Source organism: Procambarus clarkii, chromosome 65 (assembly GCF_040958095.1).
Source record: "Procambarus clarkii isolate CNS0578487 chromosome 65, FALCON_Pclarkii_2.0, whole genome shotgun sequence".
Taxonomy (NCBI): Eukaryota; Metazoa; Arthropoda; class Malacostraca; order Decapoda; family Cambaridae; genus Procambarus; species Procambarus clarkii.
The window spans coordinates 19,452,239-19,478,779 of NC_091214.1; the positions used below are offsets into that span (position 1 = coordinate 19,452,239).

At 40.9% G+C, this 26,541-nt stretch overlaps 2 protein-coding genes across 8 annotated transcripts; one reads left to right on the forward strand and one right to left on the reverse strand.

Annotated features, from left to right (window-relative positions):
• The first annotated feature begins 323 nt into the window (after positions 1-323).
• Positions 324-17,827, forward strand: LOC123771139 (serine-rich adhesin for platelets). 7 transcript variants are annotated; one of them, XM_069309542.1, is made up of 4 exons: positions 421-557; positions 10,085-10,146; positions 11,329-15,838; positions 17,020-17,827. In XM_069309542.1, the coding sequence occupies exon 3, from the start codon at positions 11,355-11,357 to the stop codon at positions 15,789-15,791; it is 4,437 nt and encodes a 1,478-aa protein (XP_069165643.1). In that variant the 5' UTR covers positions 421-557; positions 10,085-10,146; positions 11,329-11,354; the 3' UTR covers positions 15,792-15,838; positions 17,020-17,827. The 7 variants fall into 7 exon arrangements, with proteins under 7 accessions (XP_045619502.2, XP_045619500.2, XP_069165643.1 ...); XM_069309541.1 differs by having other exon boundaries at positions 459-840; XM_045763546.2 differs by lacking the exon at positions 421-557 and adding an exon at positions 324-344 and having other exon boundaries at positions 11,329-17,827.
• A 1,710-nt stretch (positions 17,828-19,537) lies between these two features.
• DENR (density-regulated protein) lies at positions 19,538-26,541 on the reverse strand. The gene is made up of 6 exons (XM_045763551.2): positions 26,401-26,541; positions 22,970-23,063; positions 21,773-21,860; positions 21,078-21,251; positions 20,231-20,370; positions 19,538-19,654 (listed from the first exon to the last, which is right to left on the reverse strand). Exons 2-6 carry the CDS (start codon positions 23,057-23,059, stop codon positions 19,610-19,612), a joined length of 537 nt encoding a protein of 178 aa, XP_045619507.1. The 5' UTR covers positions 23,060-23,063; positions 26,401-26,541; the 3' UTR covers positions 19,538-19,609.

Here is a 26,541-nt window from a genome sequence, read left to right on the forward strand (position 1 = left end):
CTGCCCACGTGCCTAATATATTCCTTCTCCCAGCACTCTCACTCTTACTTTCTCTCTTGTATACACCGGAAATTACCCCGTATTATCTTCTAAAGTAAATTAAACATTTTGATGTATGTATTACGTATGTTACGTGCGTTATATGTGTACAAATATAAATCACCTGTAAATTAAAATTATTATATTATCCTACAACAAATAGTTGGTGAAGGAAATAAATAGTAATTAATAGGTAAATTACTAATTAGATTACGAATTAATAGTAAAAGGTGGGCCTTGCTAATAAATATATTTGTTATTGATCAATGTTAATATTTTGATGAATGAGGTCATCTGTGGTACAAGTAAATATGGGAACAATAATATATGTTAATTAACAAGTTAGTAAAGTGACAAGAGAAAGGTGGTAGTATATATTAGTGTTGTGGTGCAGCATAATTGGTTGAGGGAGATGAGTTGTGAGGAGAGGCGCCCCGGCCTGGCGTTATCACAGCCGCTCTCTCTCTCTCTCTACTCTCCCACTATTAAAATAGTGAAGGTTGTAATAATGCATTAGGGTGAGTGTGAGGATGGCTGGGCAGGCCTAGGCCGGCCTAGGGAGGCCTAGGGGGCGGCTGGGCGTCCTTTGTGCCGTCTTCACCAGTTTGTTTACAAACAGAAGAGGCGCGCGCAGGACCACCTGGCTTAAGCCCTGCTCTTTGGGCGTCTCTTAACGCGTAATTCAGCCGAGTTGCCGCACTTGTGCACTTCTCGCCTCCTCTACACAACTCCTAGCAGCCTCCACCACACAAACATTCGTAGGCGGCGAGGTGTGGAGTGTGGAGCGAGGCGTGGTGGGCGGTGAGTTAGTGTGGAGTTGGTGCCTGGTGTGGAGGCTACTGTGGTGCCCGGCCCCGGCCTCCTGCAGGCGACGCCCCAGCCCTTCCTCACCCTTGTCACACACACACTCCCCCACACACACTAACACACACACTCCCCAACATACACTAACACACACACCAATTTGAGGTGTGGTTCTGGTATTTCCAAGTGCAAGGTTATCACAGGAGAGCCCAGCCGCCCTGGCTGGCCTGTGTCCCTTCTACTCTCCTCCTACACCTAATTATATTAATTTTGAGATGTCTTCGTCCTTTTCACGTATGTGTGTGTGTGTGTGTGTGTGTGTGTGTGTGTGTGTGTGTGTGTGTGTGTGTGTGTGTGTGTGTGTGTGTGTGTACTCACCTAGTTGTGTGTGTGTGTATGTGTGTGTAATTACCTAAGTGTAATTACCTAAGTGTAGTTACAGGATGAGAGCTATGCTCGTGGTGTCCCGTCTTCCCAGCACTCTTTGTCATATAACGCTTTGAAACTACTGACGGTCTTGGCCTCCACCACCTTCTCACTTAACTTGTTCCAACCGTCTACCACTCTATTTGCGAAGGTGAATTTTCTTATATTTCTTCGGCATCTGTGTTTAGCTAGTTTAAATCTATGACCTCTTGTTCTTGAAGTGCCAGGTCTCAGGAAATCTTCCCTGTCGATTTTATCAATTCCTGTTACTATTTTGTATGTAGTGATCATATCACCTCTTTTTCTTCTGTCTTCTAGTTTTGGCATGTTTAATGCTTCTAACCTCTCCTCGTAGCTCTTACCCTTCAGTTCTGGGAGCCACTTAGTAGCATGTCTTTGCACCTTTTCCAGTTTGTTGATGTGCTTCTTAAGATATGGGCACCACACAACAGCTGCATATTCTAGCTTTGGCCTAACAAAAGTCATGAACAATTTCTTTAGTATATCGCCATCCATGTAATTAAATGCAATTCTGAAGTTAGAAAGCATAGCATAGGCTCCTTGCACAATATTCTTTATGTGGTCCTCAGGTGATAGTTTTCTATCTAGAACCACCCCGGTCGGGGAGCCGGTCGGCCTGAGCGGACAGCACGCGGGACTTGTGATCCTGTGGTCCTGGGTTCGATCCCAGGCGCCGGCGAGAAACAATGGGTAGAGTTTCTTTCACCCTATGCCCCTGTTACCTAGCAGTAAAATAGGTACCTGGGTGTTAGTCAGCTGTCACGGGCTGCTTCCTGGGGGTGGAGGCCTGGTCGAGGACCGGGCCGCGGGGACACTGAAAAAACCCGAAATCATCTCAAGATAACCTTCAAGATAACCCCTAGATCTCTTTCTTTATCAGAATTCTTTAAAGATTTCTCACATAATATATAGGTTGTGTGGGGTCTATGTTCTCCTATTCCACATTCCATAACATGACATTTATTAACATTAAATTCCATTTGCCAAGTGGTGCTCCATATACTTATTTTGTCCAGGTCTTCTTGAAGGGCATGACAATCATCTAAATTTCTTATCCTTCCTATTATCTTAGCATCATCAGCAAACATGTTCATATAATTCTGTATACCAACTGGTAGAATTTAGAAAGAACACACACACACAACTGGTGTGTGTGTGTGTGTGTGTAATTACCTAAGTGTAATTACCTAAGTGTAGTTACAGGATGAGAGCTACGCTCGTGGTGTCCCGTCTTCCCAGCACTCTTTGTCATATAACGCTTTGAAACTACTGACGGTCTTGGCCTCCACCACCTTCTCACTTAACTTGTTCCAACCGTCTACCACTCTATTTGCGAAGGTGAATTTTCTTATATTTCTTCGGCATCTGTGTTTAGCTAGTTTAAATCTATGGCCTCTTGTTCTTGAAGTTCCAGGTCTCAGGAAGTCTTCCCTGTCGATTTTATCAATTCCTGTTACTATTTTGTACGTAGTGATCATATCACCTCTTTTTCTTCTGTCTTCTAGTTTTGGCATGTTTAATGCTTCTAACCTCTCCTCGTAGCTCTTGCCCTTCAGTTCTGGGAGCCACTTAGTAGCATGTCTTTGCACCTTTTCCAGTTTGTTGATGTGCTTCTTAAGATATGGGCACCACACAACAGCTGCATATTCTAGCTTTGGCCTAACAAAAGTCATGAACAATTTCCTCAGTATATCGCCATCCATGTATTTAAATGCAATTCTGAAGTTAGAAAGCATTGCATAGGCTCCTTGCACAATATTCTTAATGTGGTCCTCAGGTGATAGTTTTCTATCTAGAACCACTCCTAGATCTCTTTCTTTATCAGAATTCTTTAAAGATTTCTCACATAATATATAGGTTGTGTGGGGTCTATGTTCTCCTATTCCACATTCCATAACATGACATTTATTAACATTAAATTCCATTTGCCAAGTGGTGCTCCATATACTTATTTTGTCCAGGTCTTCTTGAAGGATATGACAATCATCTAAATTTCTTATCCTTCCTATTATCTTAGCATCATCAGCAAACATGTTCATATAATTCTGTATACCAACTGGTAGATCATTTATGTACACAATAAACATCACTGGTGCAAGAACTGAACCCTGTGGTACTCCACTTGTGACATTTCTCCATTCCGATACATTGCCTCTGATTACTGCCCTCATTTTTCTATCAGTCAGAAAATTTTTCATCCATGATAGAAGCTTACCTGTCACCCCTCCAATATTTTCCAGTTTCCAGAACAACCTCTTATGTGGAACTCTGTCGAAAGCCTTTTTTAGGTCCAGATAGATGCAGTCAACCCAGCCATCTCTTTCCTGTAATATCTCTGTGGCCCGATCATAGAAACTGAGTAAATTCGATACACAGGATCTTCCTGATCGAAAACCATACTGTCTGTCTGATATTATATCATTTCTCTCCAGGTGTTCTACCCATTTAGTTTTGATTAGCTTTTCCAATACTTTCACTATTACACTTGTCAATGATACAGGTCTATAATTGAGGGGGTCTTCCCTGCTGCCACTTTTGTAGATTGGAACTATGTTAGCCTGTTTCCACACGTCTGCTACGATTCCTGTACACAGGGATGCCTGAAAGATCAGGTGAAGTGGAATGCTGAGCTCAGATGCACATTCTCTCAGAACCCATGGTGAAACGCCATCTGGGCCAGCTGCTTTGTTCCTCCCGAGCTCCTTTAGCATATTTTCCACTTCTTCTCTAGACACCTCTATCCGCTCTATGTTGTTCTCTGGAATTCTTATTGTGTCTGGTTCCCTAAAGATTTCATTTTGTACAAACACACTTTGGAACTTTTCGTTTAGTGTTTCACACATTTCCTTTTCATCTTCCGTGAATCTATTTCCCATTTTCAACCTCTGAATATTATCCTTTACCTGCAATTTGTTGTTTATGAATTTATAGAATAGACCTGGTTCTGTTTTACATTTGTCCGCAATCCCTTTTTCAAAATTTCTTTCTGCCTCTCTCCTCACTGCCGTGTAGTTGTTTCTCGCATCTTTGTATCGCTGGTATGTTTGGGGGTTCGGCCTCTTCCTGTATTGATTCCATTTTTGTGTCTTTCGGTCTCTAGCCCTCTCGCAATTTCTATTGAACCAATCCTGTTTCCTAGTTCTGCATCTCTGTTTTGGTATAAATTTTTTTGTGCCTTTATCATATATTTCACAAAACTTGACATACATCTCATTCACTTCCTTGCCTAGCATCAAGTCTGTCCAATTATACTCACTAAAAAAATTTCTAAGGTCACCATAATGTCCTCTCCTGAAGTCTGGTTTTTCAACTGCTTCAACCTCCTTATTTTCTTCCAGCTTATAACGCATTGCATACTTTATTCCCAAAAAGACATGGTCACTTTTACCCAAGGGAGGAAGGTACTGAATGTCAAATATCTCTTCCTCCTTCCTGGTAAATATCAAATCTAGCATGGAGGGAACGTCCCCTTCCCTCATCCTCGTAGCTTGTTTAACATGTTGATACAAGAATGTTTCCAGGATGAGGTCTACAAATTTACAGGTCCAAAAATCTTCTGTTTTAGCTTCATATGCTTCCCAGTCTATGGATTTCAAGTTGAAGTCACCGACTATCAACAGTCGTGATCTATCGTTATCCGCTCTCGCTATAATCTCTCTCATTATTGTTATAAGACCTTCACGTTTACTATCTAGCTCCTCCTTTGACCATGTGCTGCTTGGCGGTGGACTATATGCATTTATCATCATTAGTTTATCATCCTCATAGCAGATCTCTAGTGCTATTATGTCAACTTCTTGTGGATTGGCAGTCATTATTTCCTTCACCTTTAGGTGTTCTTTTACCAGCACAGCAACGCCACCGCCTTTCCTAATTTTTCTGTCCCGTCTCCAAATTGAGTAGCCCCTCGGGAATATGACCTCATTTAAAATTACATCTTCAAGTTTTGTCTCCGTGAGTGCAACAATGTCTGGTGTCTGCAGCTGTATTACATCACTTAACTCCAGTATCTTCGATCTCACTCCATCTATGTTGGTGTATGCAATCTTCAGGAACTTGTTCCCCCTCTCCTTATTCTTCACTCCCCCTCTCTCTATTGATTTTGTTGGTTTGCCTTTATGTACCACTTTACTGGTTTGCCTACCCCTATCACTTTGTAGAAAAAAGAATTTATTTCTTCTTCATTCCTGCTCTCATTTAAATGTTTTGCCTCGGCGAGGTTCAGTTTCAGCTTCTCTCTATCTTCTTTTGAAAGATCTCGTCTTAATGACCACCCTTTCCCATCCTCATCCCTTTGCAATTTTCTAGCATTCCTTAGTACTTCTTCCATCTGTTTGGCACCGTTTAGGGTGATCCTCAAAGGTCGATCTTTCCCTTTTACGTACCTGCCTATTCTCCTGTAGTCGCACACATTCTCTCTGTTTGTAAGACCTTCCACGAGGCCAACAATTTTATCTACTACTTTAGCTTCTTCTACAGCTCTTTCTGACCTAGATGTTATCGCCTTTTCTTTGCAGCCAAAAATGATCAGGGACTTACTCCGATCAACTGTGTTTTGCACCAACTTCGGGTTAGATGCCAATTCTTTCCTCACTTCTAGCCTAATGTTTGTTTTATCTTGGTTGCTGCAGTGTTTGACTTCCTTTACTGCTTCTTCTATTTTTTCCTTCTCCTTGGCCACTTGTGCATAAGTGAGTTGCATATCTTTCTTGCACTGTTCTATTCCCTGTGTAACTTCCTCCATCTGTGCTGACAAAAGCTGTTTCTCCTGTTGAATTTCCTTGCCTAACCTATTGTAGTCATTTATGTTTAAATTTACTTTAACTTCATTTACTTTAAGTTTAAATTTACTTTAAGTGTGTGTGTGTGTGTGTGTGTGTGTGTGTGTGTGTGTGTGTGTGTGTGTGTGTGTGTGTGTGTGTGTGTGGGTGGGTGGGTCACAACAACAAAACCTACTTAAACCAATGACCAATACTTGTGTGTGGATGAGTGCATTATGATTGAGTTTAATGTGTGTCAGGATGAAGATGGTAATTGAAAATCATGTGCTTTTCTCTAATAGGCATATTTTATAATAAATATTTAGAGTACAGTTTATATGGTATAATGGCAAATATCAAGGCTGTGAGTATTTGATGTTGTGTAGGAGTATGGCTATATACTTAGCAATTGTTTTGTAGCTAGTCATTAAATTCATATTTTGTCATGTTATAGATTATATATTTTGCATCTGTTAACTGATATCATGGGTTAGATCAGGTCTAAGATCTATAGTAAATTGCCATATGAAATGACCTTTGTACCTTCAACACAGCTTTGGAAAGCATATCCTATCAGAGAACACAGCATTTTCTCAGCAGTTGGTCAATAATTGACTGAATTATGAAAAATCCTTACCTAACCTAAGAATTGTGAATGTTTGATCTGGGATGCTGTGGTGTTTGGGTGCAGAACCATGGTGTACTGTACTACTTGCACTGTACTACTGTACTATACTACTATTTGCATGAAGGATACTGTATCCGGAACTGTGTTAGCCCCACTTATCATTTTTTAATTGATATCCAAAATTCACAGCATTTCATGGGCCTGTATCCTAGCAGCGCAGTGAACTCTAAACGTATATAATGTACTCACAGTATTGTTTAGACAAAGGGATACAAGTCACAGCATACACAAGAGAGCTTGCCAGCAGATTTTAAAACCTACCTAATCTTGCACACCCATTCCCAACTGAGCCTAATCCAGCCTAACTTAAGCTAGCACTTCCTAACCTAACGATATATGTACTGTACAGTATAGAGTTTTGACAATCAGAAAACAAGCTTTGTTAAACCATCTTATGTATGATTTGACCATAACCCAAGTAAGGACCAAAGATTGTCTCATAGCATATGAGAGCATATTGCACACTCTGATATGGTCCACGCTTCCAGATGTAAAAAAAAATGTCACAATGAGTTGCCCAACTTTCAACCCGCGCCCATTTAGCCTCGCCTGCTAGTTGATGATATGTTGCACTGTTGCAGTTGGTCACCATATGTTAATTTAGAGTTTATTTATAAACTGTCATACAAGCAATATGTTAATAGCCTAACTATGCATGTAAATGTCCTGTCATTAGTTCATTAATGGTTTCAAATTTAATAGTTTCTGTGATTTAAACTGCAGAGCTATAAGAACTTGGTGGTGAGTTTTGATTGTGTCGGGGATAACACCAGTACTGTATCTAGGCTCCGTCTCCAAGTAATATTTAATGTCTGTTCGTGTTTTGTTTTTTTCAATTCTTGATAAATATAGAATTCCAGGAATCTGGGCCTGGTGCAATGTGTGTAGGCATACTGTCTATGGCTACTTAAAAGTCCAGTGGGGTTAGGGGTGATATCTGATATATGGTTCAATGTTGGTGTGACATTCATGAGGAATTTGTTTGGAAATATTGATCTGCAGTGTATTAAGGATTCTCTGAAAATAGAATTGCATTGTATCCTAAGTATTTCACTCATTTCTTTGCTGTTATTTGTGAAAGGGCCATCTCTCTCATGCAAGGGTATAATACTAGACAAAATATTTGCCCTAGATTTTGAAGAGAGAAAGTATTTTGGGTTTCTCTCTATTTCAATGATGGCCTTTTGCGCTCTGCTTCTGGCTTTCAAGTGATTCTTGTAGCTTTAGCTCGATTATTTCTATTTCTCTGCACAGCCTTTCTATGCATCATGTTCCTAACCTGTGAAAATACAGTAACGTCTAAAGATTTTTTTTTCTAGTTGGTCCAAATTTTACATCCATAAGAGGTCATTTGTGTATGCCTTCATTTAGACTACTTCCTGCAATTTGCTTTGAAATAATGGTATTTGCTACATGCTGTATTCCATTTCAGGTGCTTACCTATCAGTGGCTACAGCATAGTGAGATCTAGATCTTTATGCCCCACCTCCTAGCCTTGTATAGGAGTGAGCATAAATTAGCATACCCGGTATAGGTATGCTAATTTCCTCTCTCAACATTAATATTTTCATCCTTTTTTTTTTTTTGTAGATGGAATTGCCTTAAAAAAAACTCGTCCTTCAGTGCATCCCACTTGCTGACCACCTGTAATGTGACCGAGAACTTCCTTACATATCTTTAATTCAATTGCATATACAACCTCCACTGATGTCCCTTGTCCTACCTCTTTTTAATTTAAATAAGCTTACTTTATACACTTTGTCTATTCCTCTCAAGATCTTGTATGTAGTTATCATATCCCCTCTGTTTCTTTCCACTAAAGTTGTGAAGGGTGAATTCTCTCAACTGGTCCTAATAGCTAAGGGCTCTCAGTTTGCTTACTAATCTAGTTGCAAACCTCTGAGCATTCTCTAGTTTCTGTTTATACTTTAGAAAGTGTGGGATCCATGCTGGTGCTGCATACTCGAGTAACTCAAGTAATGGTCTCATATTGGCAGTGTGTATGGATTTGCAAGCCTCGTTGCTTAGATTTTTAAATGACATGCTTATGTTTGCTAAGTTCCCATATGCTGCTGATGTTACCCTGTTCATATGATCTTCTGGTGCTAGTGTTGGGATTATGTCTATTTCCAAGGCTTTTTCTCTTATTGTTTCTTGTAATTGCCTTCCCCTTATGGTGTAGTTAAATACAGATCTCCTATCACCCATACCTATTGTTATTACTACAGTACTGTACAGTAATGTGTAATTTTCATAGATGGGTACAACATTACAAGAAATAGTTGGAGCCTTGGGAAAGCTATTGAAGATATTTAAAACCTAATTCTATGGTTCATTTTTACATCAAGTTGTAGTAGTTTTTGCTCACTAAAATATAGACCTTCCTTGGAAAATGAGGTTTCCTGGCTGAGACATGGGAAATATGCTGGTTGTGATGAAATCTTTTTACAGACTTGTTATCCTGGGTGTTGTTCTGCATGTGATCAGTTGAATTGAAAATTTCGCTTGGTGAAATTAGTCCATGGAGTGCGAGTGCGAGGAAATATTAGTGTACAGTATAAATGGTAGCACACTTAACATGGCTTCCTACTACAGTATTAATGATTATCGTAGATGAAAGCAACATTAGAAAAAAACAGCTGAAGCAATGTTTTTTCTTGTCCTAAAAAAAAAAAAGCATCTGACAAATGCCTCCAGAAAGCACATAAGTTTACAATGAGTCCCTTACTCTATGAGTCCCTTCGGGCAAGTCCTTAATCCTATGTTCTCTGGGATACGACCCCGCAAAAAATCGTTTAACAACCAGGTACCCATTTCACTGTTGAGTTAAACAGAGGTTACAGTTAAGGATTTGTGCCTAGTAAATCTTTCCCGGCCAGGATACGAACCCAGGACAAAGCCCTCGCGGAACGCCAGGCGAGTGTCTTAACCACTACACCACGGGGACTGCCAATAAGTACATATTACATATTAATTACAGTACATATTAATAAGTACACTTAATACATATTAACTGTGTGATCATGTGGCCCTGTAATGTAATACATGTTGTAATACATGTGGCCCTGTAATGTAATACATATTACATATTAATAATAATATTACATAATAATTACAGTACATAAGTAATAAGTATAGTTATTGTACTTATTACAATATTTTTACCATATGACAATACAGTATTCCATGGGCTTATAAAGCTTCTCTTTTTTTTCAGCCTATTTAGAAATTGTGAATGTTGATAACTCTCAAACAATAGTCTCAGTTATGTTGCCCAATTCTGTAAGATGATGCTGTAATGTGTGCACATTCTTATAAATAATGATTCATTTTCTTTCTTTTTTAGTTTATGAAGATGGTGATGGTGGTGAGCATTGTGGAGAAGAATTAAGCACTATCTTAGTCAAGGTATGTATGATATTCTCAAAAGTACAGTTCGTGCCTTTCAGCAGAGTATCTCCAGTACAGTATTTTGAGAAATATTGACCAAAGTTTGAATAGCGTTTTAAATTAATGTTATTGCTTGCATAGCATTTAATTGTCTTGAGTGATATCTGCAAGCAACTATCATACATTTAGGGTCTCGTAGTACAGTTGGGTTCATTCATGACTCATAATCAGGGACCTTGGATTCAATTCCCTGGTGGGATAAAAATTGATGGGCTCGTTTCTTTTCTGCTAATGTATGTTCACCTAGCAGGAAATTGGTACCAGGAGTTAGGCAACTGCTGTGGAAAGGGTCAGAAGGGAAGTTTGCAAAAGAAAACTTTCTAATATTTTTTGGCAAATGTGTGCAGATAATGAGTCAAATGTGTGAAATGTGCAGACGATGAGTCACAGTAACATGGCTGAAGATATGATGACCAAACGACACATCAGAAAACAAAGAAATTACAAAATTTTGGTTATCTTGGACCATTATCAAGTTATGTGATGTGGCTAGAAATAGCCTAAGCTGCTCTATCCTTTTGAGATGTATCTTATTGTCTCAATAAACTTACTTGAACTTGATCATGTCAGGCAACAGGCCACACAACTTGATAATGGTCTAGGACGGACCAAAACGTCGTCGTTTCTTTGTTTTGTGATGTGTGGTTTGGTCATTCATCCAGAAAGGTATTCCCAAGTCAGTACATCTCATGATATGAACAAGGCGATTAAATGTGTACAAATGGTGTAATTTACCCCCTCTGGGATGTTCGTCTATCTCTTCTATTCTTATCTCTTTGTATGTGTATTTTGGTTCTCTCTTATTTCACCTTTAACTTTTTTTAATTTTTCTTCCCCTTTCTGTTTACTTTGTTTAGCTGTTATTAGGCCCCTCTACAGTTTGTTTCATTCTTATGTTCTTCTGCTAGCTCAGCTTTCATGCTTTATTCGTTCATTTGTCCCCCCTCATCTTTCACATCATCCTCCCTCTTGTCTGATATTGACTTTCTTCCCATTTTCCTTGTCATGACTTGATAGGGTTCAGAATGGACCAAAACCTTGTCACTCTCCTTTCATCTAATGTGCGTTGGATTATTAGTTTCGGCTATGTTATGGTGCCTTGTTCTCTGCATTAATATATAGTCTTTGTTTTATTGGCAGAGATATTTCAACGTATAAATTCAAAGATGGAAGGGACACGACATCCCCACCAAGCAATGCAGCCTATGTCACCAGTTCCATCATGGCAGCAGCAACAGTACCAGCAATCTGGACAGCAGTACCAGGAGCCAAGGTTGGGGCAACCATACCAGCAGCCAAGATTGGGACAACAGTACCAGCAACAAAGATTTCCACAAAACTATCAGCAACTAGAATTTGAACAGCAGCATCATTCTGGCCTAGGTCAACAGTACCAGCAACCAGGATTATTATCACTCCCTCAAGAACTTGGATTAGCTCAGTTTCAACCTATGGGATTTGGTCGACAGCACCAACAACCAAGATTAGTACAGCCAAGACCGAGTGAGGAATATCCTCATATTTTTCAACATTTACATAAGCAGCAGCAGAGTCAGCATAGTTATGATGACAAACCGCTTGATCATGTCAGGCAACGGGCCAGTATTGAGGATCAGCAGAGGTCCATTACTCCCAACCCTGAGCAACACAAAGAGGCAGAAATAATGTCATTGTGGAAAGACCTACAGCAAAGTAGTAAGAAATCTGTGATCATTCCAATGCACTCATCTCTTGATCTACGCCATAATGAAGAGACAACATCTGTGGCTAATTATAGTGCAGCACTGCCCCCATTTTCTCAGAGTTCACATAAAGAAACAGAATCAGTCAAGGGGCTTCTGTCTCATGAGAGACAAGTAGAAACAGGCATTAATATTCCCATCGGTCTTCACGGTATTCCTGCCATTAGCCGATCATCAATTGATGATTTAAATCTAAGCAACAATGTTAATATGGTTCCACTTGAACTTTCTGTTAGCAGAAACATTGCTTCTCTTGCTGCTACCACAAGTGGTCTCTTGGCTAAACCATTAAGTCTCAAGACTTCTCATTCTCTGAATAGTTCACATGACTTTACACGGTGTGACTTTTCAGATATTGCTAATTTGAGTAGTAGTATAACTGACCCATCAGAGGGACACCCTAGAAATAGGCATTCTCATGACTACAGCCCAGTGGCAGGTCGCATAAGTACTGCTTTGCGTCATGAAGCTAGACCATTAATTCGTGAAAAACATTCTGAATTACACAGTGACTGCAACTCGCCACATAGCCACTCAGAAACTGCTCCCTGTGAGGATTCCAGCCTGTCAGACAGTCGACTGGTTTCTGCTGTTCCTGATGATTCCAACCCTTCTGACAGTCAGCTAGACTCTGCTGTTCCTGATGATTCCAACCTTTCTGATGATCAGCTAGACCATGCTCCCCGTGATTATTCCAACCCCGCTCCTTGTGATTATTCCAACCCTGCTCCTCGTGATTATTCCAACCCTGCTCCTAGAGATTATTCCAACCCATCAGATGATCAACTAGGTGTTGCTTTGCACGATGACTCTAACCCATCAATTGATCCCCTTGATGCGATTGTTCATGATGATTCTAACCCAATAGTTGATCCTCTAGATTCAGTTGTCCGGAATGATTCCAACCCACAAGTTCATTCACCAGACTCTGTTATGCATGATGTTGGCAGTCGACCAATTGAACCACCAGTCACTGTTGTTCGTGATGTTTGCAGTCCATCAGTCGATCCATTAGAATCTGTTCATGATGATTCAAACCCTTCAGTTGATCCACTTGACTCAGTTGTTCGTGATGATTCCAATCCATCAGTTGATCAGCTAGAATCAACTTTATGTAGTGATCCTGCTTATCCAGTTGGCTCATCGAAGGGTCATTCAAGGTCTGTATCAGTTGATGATTCCAATCTATCAGGTGATACCAACTTGCCAAGTAAACAAGCAGCTGCAGTAAGTGATGGTTGTAATTCATCAAATGATAAATTTGAAGGAGATTCTGCCAACAATGTAAGCTCTTCTGTTGACCTGTCAAAGAATCGTTCAGGGCAAGAATTGCTGAACAACTCCTCAGCTGAACGATTAGAAAGTGATGTTCAGAATTCATGCGTTTCTGAAAGCTCACCAAAAGGTAAAGCAAGTTCTACATTAAGGGGTGTTCCAATCACTTCCGGTCATCCAAAAGCTGCAATTGTAAATTCCAGACCTCCCAGCCATCTAGAAGATAAGCCATTTGATGGATGCAGCCAATCGGACTCTCGACCAAAATCTTCATTACAAAACGACTCGGACTCATCAGACAGTTTGCCAAGAAATTCTGTGCAAGAAAGTGCTGAATCAAACTCGCTGGCTAATTTCCCTAAAACTTCAGTGCAGGAGGGTTCTAAATCCAGCTCTGATGATGTGTCAAAGACTTCATTACAAGAGTATTCCAAAGCCAGCCTGTTTGGTAAGCTGCATAAAACTTCTGTTCAGAAGGCCTCAAAGTCAGAGCTGTTGGATAATGTACCCAGAACTTCAGAGGAAAAGGGTTCCGGTCGATCAGATACTCGAATAGATATTGCATCAGATGATTCCAGTTCATCAGTTGATCGTCGTAACACCAAACTAAATGACACTCCTAAGACACCTGACAGTAGGAGTAGGGTAGAATCTCCAATTAATGATAATTCATCTTCACTAGACAGTGAGCCAAAACCTCCATTAACAGATGATTCCAGGTCACCAGATAATCAAGAACCTATACATGATGATTACCAACCATCAAATGATAAGTCAGAAAAGGCATTAAGTAAAAAAACCAAATCATCTGATCAAACTGGTAATTCTAGCACTTTAATTGGACCAGAAGATCTACCTAAACCTGAACTTTCTTCTAATTCTAGCTATGTGAAAGACCAGTCAAGAAATAAAGCAAACTCTACACTGCCCAAAAACTTGACCCCATCACAAGATTCATCTGACGTAAAGTCACCATCATTGAATGCTGGAAAACCTACAGCCACAATTAACTGTGATCCTGAATCTCCTGGTACAACACGCAGATCATTAGAAGATAGTCCAGCACATTCCCTTCTTGAAGTTGAAGATACTACTGCTGCTAAAGTACCAGCAGGTGCAGATGCAGATGGTGGCTTTCATTTTGTGGAGATTGAAAGTAATCGAGAAAAGACTAGTACAAAAGTAGTTGCCGATCCATTACATGATGACCCATTTGACAACGTTCAGCCCAAATCGCCTCTTCCTGCCTTAGCCCAAGAGGAAAGTAAAGATGAGAGTAATGTACAAAATCTCTCAACAAATGACGATGATATCCAAGAAGTGTCTGTTGTGTCTATTGTTAACAGTAGGGACACTTTGAATATTCATGGGAGTGATTATCATGTCGCCACCGAAAATAGTAATATTCCAGAGGTCTCTTCAAGCCACAATCAGGAGGCTGAAGAACTCTTGATAGAAGAGAGTGGCCTTTCAGATGATGATGATTCTACACACTTTTTTGAGGAGAACTATGTATATGGCAGTGAAGATACAAGAGAAGCAACATGCCATGTGTGCGAATCAAATGTTGATATTTCTGAGTTTAAAGCACATCTCTTCTTTGGTCATCTGCAGTGTGCATTTTGCAATAGGAGATTGGTGGGATGTGATATGCTCCAAGATTTGGAGGATCCTAAAAAATCTGTGTGCAAGAAAAGTTCTACAGGCAAACACAGTTTTAAGAACTGGACCCTTGATCCCATTGAATTTCTGGCATATTACATAAGAAAGGAATTAGTGATTAAAAAATTTTGTGCAGGTCAAAGTGGTCCACCATCAGCTTCAGAGATAGTCGAGGAAATTCAGTGTTATGTGTCTAAGTTATCCTCACTTGATGTGTATCAACCATGGAAGACAGCTATTAACAAATGCCATAAATATGTCACCGACAGAAAATTAGGCAAGACGGGAAATAAACCAACAACTACCAGCACCACTATAAACAAACCAACAGTACTTCGAACACCTGCTTCATTTGGACCAGGACGTCCTAGCAGTACCCAGCAAATGATTGAATCCCCCAGTACTTCAGTAAGGAGTACTTACCAGTCACCAACTGTTCCAGTAAATTTATCAGCAATGCAGGAAGATCACTTTGCTAGGACTAGTGAAGAGGCAGAAAAAGGAAGAAAAACTGGAACCGTCCTACTGCAGTATCTTGGGGCTGGTCTTAAAAAATCGGGGAGATACGATACAGCTTCAACAAATGCCCAGTCATATAAGAAACAGACGAAAACTTTAAAGATTTGTAACTTGAAAAATATTGTTGTACAAGCCCCTATTAATGGCAACTATTTGGTGGTACATTTTCCCAGTCAACCATGTCCAGAAAATTGTCCAAATTGTTACTGTCAATTTGATCCAACTGCAGTAACTGTAAACTGTGTCACCTCTGTCATAACAAACAAGTGTGACAATTGCGATTTAACTATTTTTGTTCTTCAAGACCCACCCGACGGATCTGTACAAAATGTTAAATTTCGAAACAAGAGGAAATCATCATACAAATTTACTGGTCCAGAATCGAAGAAGAACCGGATGCAGTAGGGTTTACCACATGCAGTATACTGTACAGGACTACAATTTTTGGATCGGTATGTGAATGACGTTAGACGTGTAGTTAAGTCTATATATAGTCTTACCACATTTTGAATCTATTTCCCAAAAGATTTTTTTTTTTTTTTTTTTTTGAGATATATACAAGAGTTGCAACCCGTTCTCGCAAATTTAATAAGTCAATATTGACTTATTAAATATGTGCATAGGTGACATACTTAACATAATAGTTTCCCTTGAAAAGCTTCATAGAAAACACCGACCTTACCTAACCTACTTAGTATGTTAAGATAAGCATCTTATTGCTTCGTAATTACAACTATTACCTAACCTATAATAGGTATAGGTTAAGTAATAATTGTAATTACGAAGCAATAAGATGCTTATCTTAAGATACTAACAAGGTTAGGTAAGGTCGGTGTTTTCTATGAATCTTTTTAAGGGTATCTATTATGTTTAGTATATCACCTATGCACGTAGTTAATAAGTCAATATTGACTTTACAAATTTGCGAGAACGGGTTGAAGAGTTGTTACATTCTTGTACAGCCACTAGTACGCGTTGCGTTTCGGGCAAGTCCTTAATCCTATGGTCCCTGGAATACGATCCCCTGCCGCGAAGAATAGTTTTTTCATCCAAGTACACATTTTACTGTTGCGTTAAACAGAGGCTACAGTTAAGGAATTGCGCCCAGTAAATCCTCCCCGGCTAGGATTCGAACCCATGACATAGCGCTCGCGGAACGCCAGGCGAGTGTCTTACCACTACACCACGGAGACTGCTATGGGTAATACTCGTTTGAAAATGTATAATAACTTTGTTCATTGCTGGTTGAATTACTGGTCCTCAGTTAATAACTTTATGCAATGCATGTAAATAATATATAGGACAGCATACCTGAAGTGCAGTGAATGTTATATAGTGCTGTTTATGACAAAAGGTTTAAGCTCTGTTTACGACATGTTTCGGGTAGAAATTTACGAGGCTTCATAACTGTTCATTTGAAAATTTTGGGTTTGTTGTCTTTGATTGGATGTTTACCTGCCTGTTAGCTTACTTGTATATTGTCTCACAATCTGAATCACAGATTAAAGACAACTGTATTTTCTAAGTACTTTGTATACAATTGTGAGGATTTGAATACTTGACTTGCACACTTCATTTCAAAGATGCCAGTATTTTTGTTTAGATAAAGCATTACTTTGTTTTTTTTTTCCAGAAGACTAATTGGGTTGAGTCACCTGTGGAAGCACTACTACGGGAGAAGTAGATTACAGAGCCCTTTCTCCCATAAATAGATTATTGTCACAATCTTGGACTCCACATTGTCCATCTAAAGAACACACATTTAATCTGGTTTCATGTCTTGTGCATTTCTTTTGTATGCTTTGTCAACCCTTATTCTTTCTGACTGCATTTTCTTCATGCAGAGAAGTGGTGATTGCCATACCAACATAGAATTCTTCAGAATTTTTTTGTTTTCCTACAGTATTTAAAAATACTGTAATCTTAATGCGTATATTAAGATAGATAGCGAGTGGCTAAAGAGCTTGAGGAAGATTGGGTATGGCCATCATTTACTTTTGGAGGGAACAAGGTATCTCGTGTTGATACAATGTTTTTCCTTAATACCTATCATTAGGAGCATAATACTCTAAATTCCATGATCCAGGATCACTTTGTGCAAAACTGTCTTGCAGCATTCAACTTGCGAGTGATGGGGCAGCAGACTGGTGTTCTGGATGCAAGTTCCACCAATGCCTGCAACCGTTGTGCTTAATTTGAACTTGGGGAAGTTGGAATAATGAGCATTGCTTCCTTCAGAGTCCCTATTTTATACAAAATAGTATTAGTCTGTAATGGTAGGGTTAACATGTTAGTCACTGAACAAATATGATGCAAGAATTGTATGCTGTCAACATACTGTATTGTGGGTCTTGTTTAAAGCTCACTAGTGTTTCATATTTGTAATAAAAATTTATATGTACAAAGCATTAAATTTAGAATACAATTGCTGTATTGGCAAAGTGGTAATTTTATTTAATCATTTTGACACTAAAGAATATCCGGGCCAAGAGAGCATTGTGCTCGCTCTTGTAACAAAAGGTAAAGATTTATGGCAGTGTGGTTTCAAAACTGTGTAGTAGTCGGTCGGCCGAGTGGACAGCACACTGGACATGTGATCCTGGGTTCGATCCCAGGCGCCGGCGAGAAACAATGGGCAGAGTTTCTTTCACCCTATGCCCCTGTTACCTAGCAGTAAATAGGTACCTGGGTGTTAGTCAGCTGTCATGGGCTGCTTCCTGGAGGTCGAGGCCTGGTCGAGGGGACACAAAGAAGCCCCGAAATCATCTCAAGATAGTGTTTAATAGCCAGATGGCACTGCTTGGCCTAGTATGCAAGGTCCAATGTGCCTAACAGGCTGAATAATCATTTATTTTTAAATTGTTTTTTATAACAATAATATACTGTATTAGTAACATGAATTACTTATTTATGTACAGTTTATATAAAAAGCCAGGCCTTATAGGTATAAAGGCTTTTATATATAGTGACCTTTGAAGATCACTTGGCCGAGGGGAATGCTTAGGAGGATCATCCTTCCGAAACAGTTCGTCAAATCACAGAGCAACTACCAAGACCGATGTAAAGTATGAAAAGTTTATTAAGTAGTTGGGAAACTGATGAATCCAGCTCTTAGGGAGGAAAAAGCACCTCTTATAGATCTAGTGCATCTTGTCAATCTCCTGTTTGAATGATGGTTGGGGGCAGTATGTTGTATGTTCTTGAAGTTGGCTAAAATGTAATTTGGTGCAAGTTGGTTATTGATAATCTATATTGATATTTTGGTTTGCTCTATGTACAATGCCTCGCCGATGTCCAGTCTTCTGTTGTCGCTGTATCTGAATTTTGGTGGCATTTGTGAAGATATCTCTGGTGATGGTCTGGTTGCATATATCAACCAAAGAGGTAAGTAATTAATTAATTATCAATAGCCTTCCCGGTTTGGTGCCTTCTATTGATAATTACAGTACTTTATTTGAATTGCTGACGAGTCCAGAGGCATTTGTAATAGGTGTGTACCGAGAGAGAATTCCGCAAACCGGCCATCCTTGAAGTAAAAGGAAAATAAAGAAAAAGAAACGGGTTGGAGTGGACATGTGGGCCACTCCACACAACAGCCTGTAAAGTAATTACAAGTCAAGCTCGGCTCCAGGCTGGGCTAGGGGAATAGAACTCAAGAGGTCCATTGGGCACTAATTTTTGTTTATGCTTAATTCAAATACTGTACACTGTACAGTATTTGGGTACAGCATAAACAAAAATTATCACTACAGAATAAAACACTAGCAGTACAGTATTGACAACATGAAGTATTGATTTTCCTGGTAAAAAGAAAAGTACAGTAATTTACAAAAAGAAAGTGTGAAAATAGGAAATACAAATGAACCAAAGAATGCATTATTGCAGTTTATTAGTAGTGAACAAGAGGATTGAATGAAGAAGCAGATGTGAGAAAACCCACGTTATATTCAACTTCAAAATCAAACGGTACAAACCAAGTCATGAATAATTGAGAGGCCTCGAGATGCAAAAGATACCCAAAAATGTTGTCTGGCAAGAGTTGTGTATCCCTACCCAAAAGCACTGGTTTAGGTACACAACTAACATACAAGCACACATTGTAATCACTTTTGTACAAGCTTCCTTCATTGCAAGAATATTAAATCAAACAATGATTTTCAAAAATTTTATTTAAATTTGAGACATTTGGCAATACCATCAAGTGAACAAGACGAACGTTGAGCTCAGCGTTTATGTTCACCTCCATCTTCTACACAATCCTCGTCGATCTGCAGAATAAGACTCGTATTACAAGAATAAAGGTACTGTACATAATTTAATACTCTCTAAATACAAAAATTTTTGCCAAGCAAATAACTAACTTGTTCTTGATATATCTAGAAATGCTCAGTTAAAATAATATTATCAAGATGTAAATAAAAGGAGTGCTGTGTAGACACTTGGGCGATAATGGTGAGGGAAGGGAATCATCATGGGAAAGCACCAAGTCATTACGACTATATAGCACTTGGAATGGGATGGGGGGAGAGGAATGTTGCCCAACCACTTTGACAGTTGGGGATTGAATGCCGACCTACACGAAGTCACTACTATCCAGTCCAAGTGTTTGGGTTAGGTAAACTAAAGATACGGTGCAGTGCTTCACATGATCACATATCCTACCTGCCCAAAAGAGTCTTTGCATCTCTCTTCCACACATCCTAACTCTTACAATATAAAATATTGCACTTTTCAAATTTTTGCATTTCCCATTATCCTATCACTTTACATTTGTATTTCACCTATATTTCTTATTTGCATATTGATTTAAAAGAGGAGAGTACAACAGTATCGGCATAACTTACATCTGGCCACTTCTCAGGTATGAGGTCCAACAGGTCATCTTTAATGTCACCTTGAATAACAATTTCATCATCACCAGTCACCGACGAACCACAAGCAAACTTTGTCCCAAAAAACTTTGCTGCCACCTTAAGATCAATATCTGAAAAGTTTCATCAAAAAATAAAAAATTCAATAGTTATAAAAACTGGTAGGAGGTATTACGGTTTATATTGTTTATATTTAACGAAGGCAATTGAAAAGGGTGCTATACTCATTTATTTGGCCCAAAATACTGGCAGTATCCTAAAATGGAACTTTATGCAGGATTAATATTATGACTGATGACTAACTAGTCTAACTTGATGACTAAACTAACCACTACCAGCTATGTTTTCTATTGCATGACAGGAATAAAAAAAATGGTATCCACAGGTAGGCATTTCTCAGAATTTGGAGAGGGTGGTGTATGCACCATCATGAACCACTAAGCAGTTTTGGTTGGTGTGACACTTAAGCTAGGCTCAATGATCACTGGTTATCATATTTTCACAAATTTGTAACTGCACACATTGAATGTATAATATTTTCTTTTACATTTCTTTATTTCCTTTTACATGGATTTTTAAAGTGAATAATGCATTGGGCTATCAATGCATTTGTGATACATTTGTATCACAAAACGTGTGATACAATTCTTGTACCATCATCCATAAGTGCTGGAAGTTTTATACCAATTCTAAAGGAATTCTGCAGATATTGATTACAGATTCAGTAGTAATAAATATTGTACAGTATTGGCAAAAATAAGCTAATGTCCCAGTGGGGATACTTAAACTAAACATTTTAGACTGCAAATCAGACACCCACTAAATGTTTTCAGCCCAGTGATGACCGTGTTCCTCTTCTTGCCCCGAGGCGCTACGAACACTACAACCTTGCGCGGACCTTCATCAGCCTTCTTTTTGGCCTTGACCATGCCCTTCCCACCACGCTTCTGTCTCTTCTTTTCTTCATCCCCTCCTTCCTCTCCACCTACACTGGCTGCCAAGAAACATTACAACAGTATTAATTTTTACATCCCTCTTGACAGGCATAAAATACACAAAGAAATAAAGATGTAATGAGCAATAATAAAGATGTAATAATGTAATATTCCTGCATCAATTTTGCACTTTATGCAGGAATACAAGAGCAATTTTCTTAAAGTATCTACAAATACTCACTTGTAAATGACCAGTCACACAAGCCAGGCATATTGCTTCAGAAATGCATATGTAGGTTTAAGACAACATTTGTTTGAAAAATTTAGTTTCATAACATTGTAGAAAAAATTGAGGAATCCATTAAATATTAGAAAATAATAACAAGAGGCCAAGGATTCGAGAAAACAAAATGTGCAAAATATTTACATAAATTCTTTTTGGCATTTATGGTCCAATTGTCAAAATTAAATAAGAGTGTAACATTTTCCAAAACATTGGAATCCTCAAAACTTTATGACAAAAATGATAGGGAAGACAGGATATCATGAACACGGCTCTCAATTACACACGCTAACTCACCTCCATCCATAAGCTTTCGGAACATGTCTGGCAAGTTCTTCTCCAACCACTGTTTACACTTCTCGTACCCAGGATAATATTCACAGTACTTTTAAGTAGGATCCATCATAAATCACATGAAATAGAAAAAAAAAAAAAAAAATACAATTACACACGCACAAATTATGTTTAGAAGCAAGGAACAGAAATGGGAAGTCAGGATCTGACATTAGACAATCCATTAAGAAAGAACTGGTAATTAGCAGTAAATTAGTACAGAACACTGTAGATAGAAGTTCATAATAATTTTTGAATGTTTGGAAAAAGACATACCATCTAGGGTAGAAAGGAGCAACAGAAGAGGCAAAAATCATTTAGAAAATAGTAGGCTTAAGAGAAGGCCTCTCAATAAGTGATAATGCCAATAATTTTTGGAGAATAGGAAAATATGTAAAAGGTAAGACTCACCCATTTAGGATGACATTAAATGGAATGAAGCAAATACTATAAATACAAATACTGTAATCGCCAACAGAACTTAAATGCCTAACCTAACTAATGCCTAAATATGCACAGTATGCTAATATATAACAATATTAACTTAAACTTGAGAAAATACCTATTTTGAATGATCAGCATGTTAAAATTTATGAATGTGTCTTTGGGGTCGACCACTGGATGGTATGAACTTTCTTTGGGGACGGATTGAAGCAGTTGGGCCAAAGTTTCACCTTGGGTTCCGAGAGAATGTATATACTGTATGAGCTCAGCATTCCACTTCCATTGATTTTTCAGTCATCTTTGTGTACTGTGTACTTTGTGTCTTGGCAGACATACAGAAAAAGGAAAATACTGTAGTTCTAATCTACAAAAATATCAGCAAGGAAGTCCCTCCTAATAAGACCTGTATCATTAACAAGCATTGTAGTTTCAAAGTGTCATATGACAATACTGGGAAGACGGGACACCATGAGCGTAGCTCTCAACCTGTAATTACATCTAGGCAATTACACACAATAGGTATACATATGAACATCACAATGCATATTAAAGAAGAAACCACTAGGTAATCTCTTACCAGCAAACACTACTTTAATATTATGCAAATAGGATACAATACATAAGCTTATAAGGATCTACTGTACATAAAAAGAAAAAGATAGATAAATTGAATCAAAGCAAAATAGATGCAGTTCAACAAAATGAGCCACTACTCACCTCTATAGGCATAGTGCAGTTGCCACAGTAATGCACAGTTATTGGATACTCCACTCCTGGCAGAGGTGTGATTCCTATTATTTCACTCATTTTGCTGAAGAATAAAAATAAATTAATATTTCACTTTTAATATAATTTATCAGTAAAGAGTAAGCATGAACAAATACGTTATTAATAACTAATAATTCCTCACAGACAAATGCCAATTACTGCACTCTATGGCAATTTCTAAAATGAGCCCATAACCAAAGCACGAGGGACCCACCCTCATGCAACGCCCGGGGACCCACCCTCGCGCAGCACACCCGGGGACCCACCCTCGCGCGGCACACCCGGGGACCCACCCTCGCGCGGCACACCCGGGGACCCACCCTCGCGCGGCACACCCGGGGACCCACCCTCGCGCGGCACACCCGGGGACCCACCCTCGCGCGGCACACCCGGGGACCCACCCTCGCGCGGCACACCCGGGGACCCACCCTCGCGCGGCACACCCGGGGACCCACCCTCGCGCGGCGCCAGAAATTATTTTGTTGCTTATAACTATGAATTTTGTGCCAATTTTCAGAAATGTTCAAAGGTGTAAATTAATAACGAGTAATATATGCATTGTAGTTTTTTGTTGTTCAAGATTCAGCTACTGGGAACAAAAAGTTCCAAGTAGCACGGGCTATGGTGAGCCCGTAGTGAACTTACCTGGCACAGGAGCGGGGCTGTGGCTTGACTACCCCCACATTATAGTTGATGAATGTTACTGAATATGCAAAATTATACACACATTTAACCATTACTATTTGGGGAGTCGGTCCCAGTCCCTTATGTGTAACCCTTTCTACCACCACCCAGAGGATGGGTATGGGGTCCACAACTGCCTCAGGATAGTTACGGGGTCCACAACTGCCCACAGGATGGTTATGGGGTCCACCACTGCCCACAGGATGGTTATGGGGTCCACCACCACCCACAGGATGGTTATGGGGTCCACCACCACCCACAGGATGGTTATGGGGTCCACCACCACCCACAGGATGGTTATGGGGTCCACCACCACCCACAGGATGGTTATGGGGTCCACCACCACCCACAGGATGGTTATGGGGTCCACCACCACCCACAGGATGGTTATGGGGTCCTCAACTGCCCACAAGATGGGTATGGGGTCCACAACTGCCCACAGGATGGTTATGGGGTCCACAACTGCCCACAGGATGGTTATGGGGTCCACCACCACCCACAGGATGGTTATGGGGTCCACCACCACCCACACGATGGTTATGGGGTTCACAACTGCCCACAGGATGGGTATGGGGTCCACCACCACCCACAGGATGGTTATGGGGTCCACCACCACCCACAGGATGGTTATGGGGTCCACAACTGCCCACAGGATGGTTATGGGGTCCACAACTGCCCACAGGATGGTTATGGGGTCCACAACTGCCCACAGGATGGTTATGGGGTCCACCACCACCCACAGGATGGTTATGGGGTCCACCACCGCCCACAGGATGGTTATGGGGTCCACCACCGCCCACAGGATGGTTATGGGGTCCACCACCGCCCACAGGATGGTTATGGGGTCCACCACCACCCACAGGATGGTTATGGGGTCCACCACCACCCACAGGATGGTTATGGGGTCCACCACCACCCACAGGATGGTTATGGGGTCCACCACCACCCACAGGATGGTTATGGGGTCCACCACCACCCACAGGATGGTTATGGGGTCCACCACCACCCACAGGATGGGTATGGGGTCCACAACTGCCCACAGGATGGGTATGGGGTCCACAACTGCCCACAGGATGGGTATGGGGTCCACAACTGCCCACAGGATGGTTATGGGGTCCACAACTGCCCACAGGATGGTTATGGGGTCCACCACCACCCACACGATGGTTATGGGGTTCACAACTGCCCACAGGATGGTTATGGGGTCCACCACCACCCACAGGATGGTTATGGGGTCCACAACTGCCCACAGGATGGTTATGGGGTCCACAACTGCCCACAGGATGGTTATGGGGTCCACAACTGCCCACAGGATGGTTATGGGGTCCACAACTGCCCACAGGATGGGTATGGGGTTCACAACTGCCCACAGGATGGTTATGGGGTCCACAACTGCCCACAGGATGGTTATGGGGTCCACAACTGCCCACAGGATGGTTATGGGGTCCACAACTGCCCACAGGATGGTTATGGGGTCCACAACTGCCCACAGGATGGGTATGGGGTCCACAACTGCCCACAGGATAGGTATGGGGTCCACAACTGCCCACAGGATGGGTATGGGGTCCACAACTGCTCACAGGATGGTTATGGGGTCCACAACTGCTCACAGGATGGTTATGGGGTCCACAACTGCCCACAGGATGGTTATGGGGTCCACAACTGCCCACAGGATGGGTATGGGGTCCACAACTGCCCACAGGATGGTTATGGGGTCCACAACTGCCCACAGGATGGTTATGGGGTCCACAACTGCCCACAGGATGGTTATGGGGTCCACAACTGCCCACAGGATGGGTATGGGGTCCACAACTGCCCACAGGATGGTTATGGGGTCCACAACTGCCCACAGGATGGTTATGGGGTCCACAACTGCCCACAGGATGGGTATGGGGTCCACAACTGCCCACAGGATGGGTATGGGGTCCACAACTGCCCACAGGATGGGTATGGGGTCCACAACTGCCCACAGGATGGGTATGGGGTCCACAACTGCCCACAGGATGGTTATGAGGTCCACAACTGCCCACAGGATGGTTATGGGGTCCACAACTGCCCACAGGATGGTTATGGACTCTCCAGCCATAGCCATGAGGGAGAGTGACACAGGGTGAAGCATGAGGGAGAGTGACACAGGGTGAAGCATGAGGGAGAGTGACACAGGGTGAAGCATGAGTGAGAGTAACAGGGTGAAGCAAGAGGGAGAGTGACACAGGGTGAAGCATGAGGGAGAGTGACACAGGGTGAAGCATGAGGGAGAGTGACACAGGGTGAAGCATGAGGGAGTGACAGGGTGAAGCAAGAGGGAGAGTGACACAGGGTGAAGCATGAGGGAGTGACACAGGGTGAAGCATGAGGGAGAGTGACACAGGGTGAGAGTAACAGTCCCCATGAGTGACCATGTCTACTCCAGCCTCCAAGGGAGTAACTCCACCGCTGGTCACAGCCTTCAGGTACACCACTCACCATGAAACAATCAATCAATCAGTCAACAAATACGGAAAGTAACTATAATAAATCAAATTATTATGCAAATATATATTAAAATCAAATTGCGCCGTCTTGTGTACGAAATGACTGATCCATCCTGTTACTCGTACAAATACATCTCCACAGTCACAAATACAAATTACAATTTTGACACGCACGCCACAGGAAAAAGGTGATCATATTAATACAATAATGGCACAAAATACCGGGTAATATAGAGTAATGAGAGTAGTAGAGAGGAGGTGTGCTTGGGGCGGCGGCTGGGAGGAGAGTGACGCCCCGGCCCCACACGGATGCCACACTCAAGGTGCCGCAGGTCGCCAGCTCAACAACTAAAAGTCATGAAT

What these genes read in the sequence shown, in the direction of transcription:
- LOC123771139 (XM_045763546.2), top strand. Translation starts at nt 11,355, where the DNA reads ATGGAAGGGACACGACATCCCCACCAAGCAATGCAGCCTATGTCACCA.
- DENR (XM_045763551.2), bottom strand. Translation starts at nt 23,059, where the DNA reads ATGAGTGAAATAATAGGAATCACACCTCTGCCAGGAGTGGAGTATCCA. An exon ending in ACTGCACTATGCCTATAGAG is followed by an intron (nt 21,861 to 22,969) that starts GTGAGTAGTGGC and finishes CCTACTTAAAAG; the next exon opens with TACTGTGAATATTATCCTGG. An exon ending in TACCTGAGAAGTGGCCAGAT is followed by an intron (nt 19,655 to 20,230) that starts GTAAGTTATGCC and finishes CTTATTCTGCAG; the next exon opens with ATCGACGAGGATTGTGTAGA.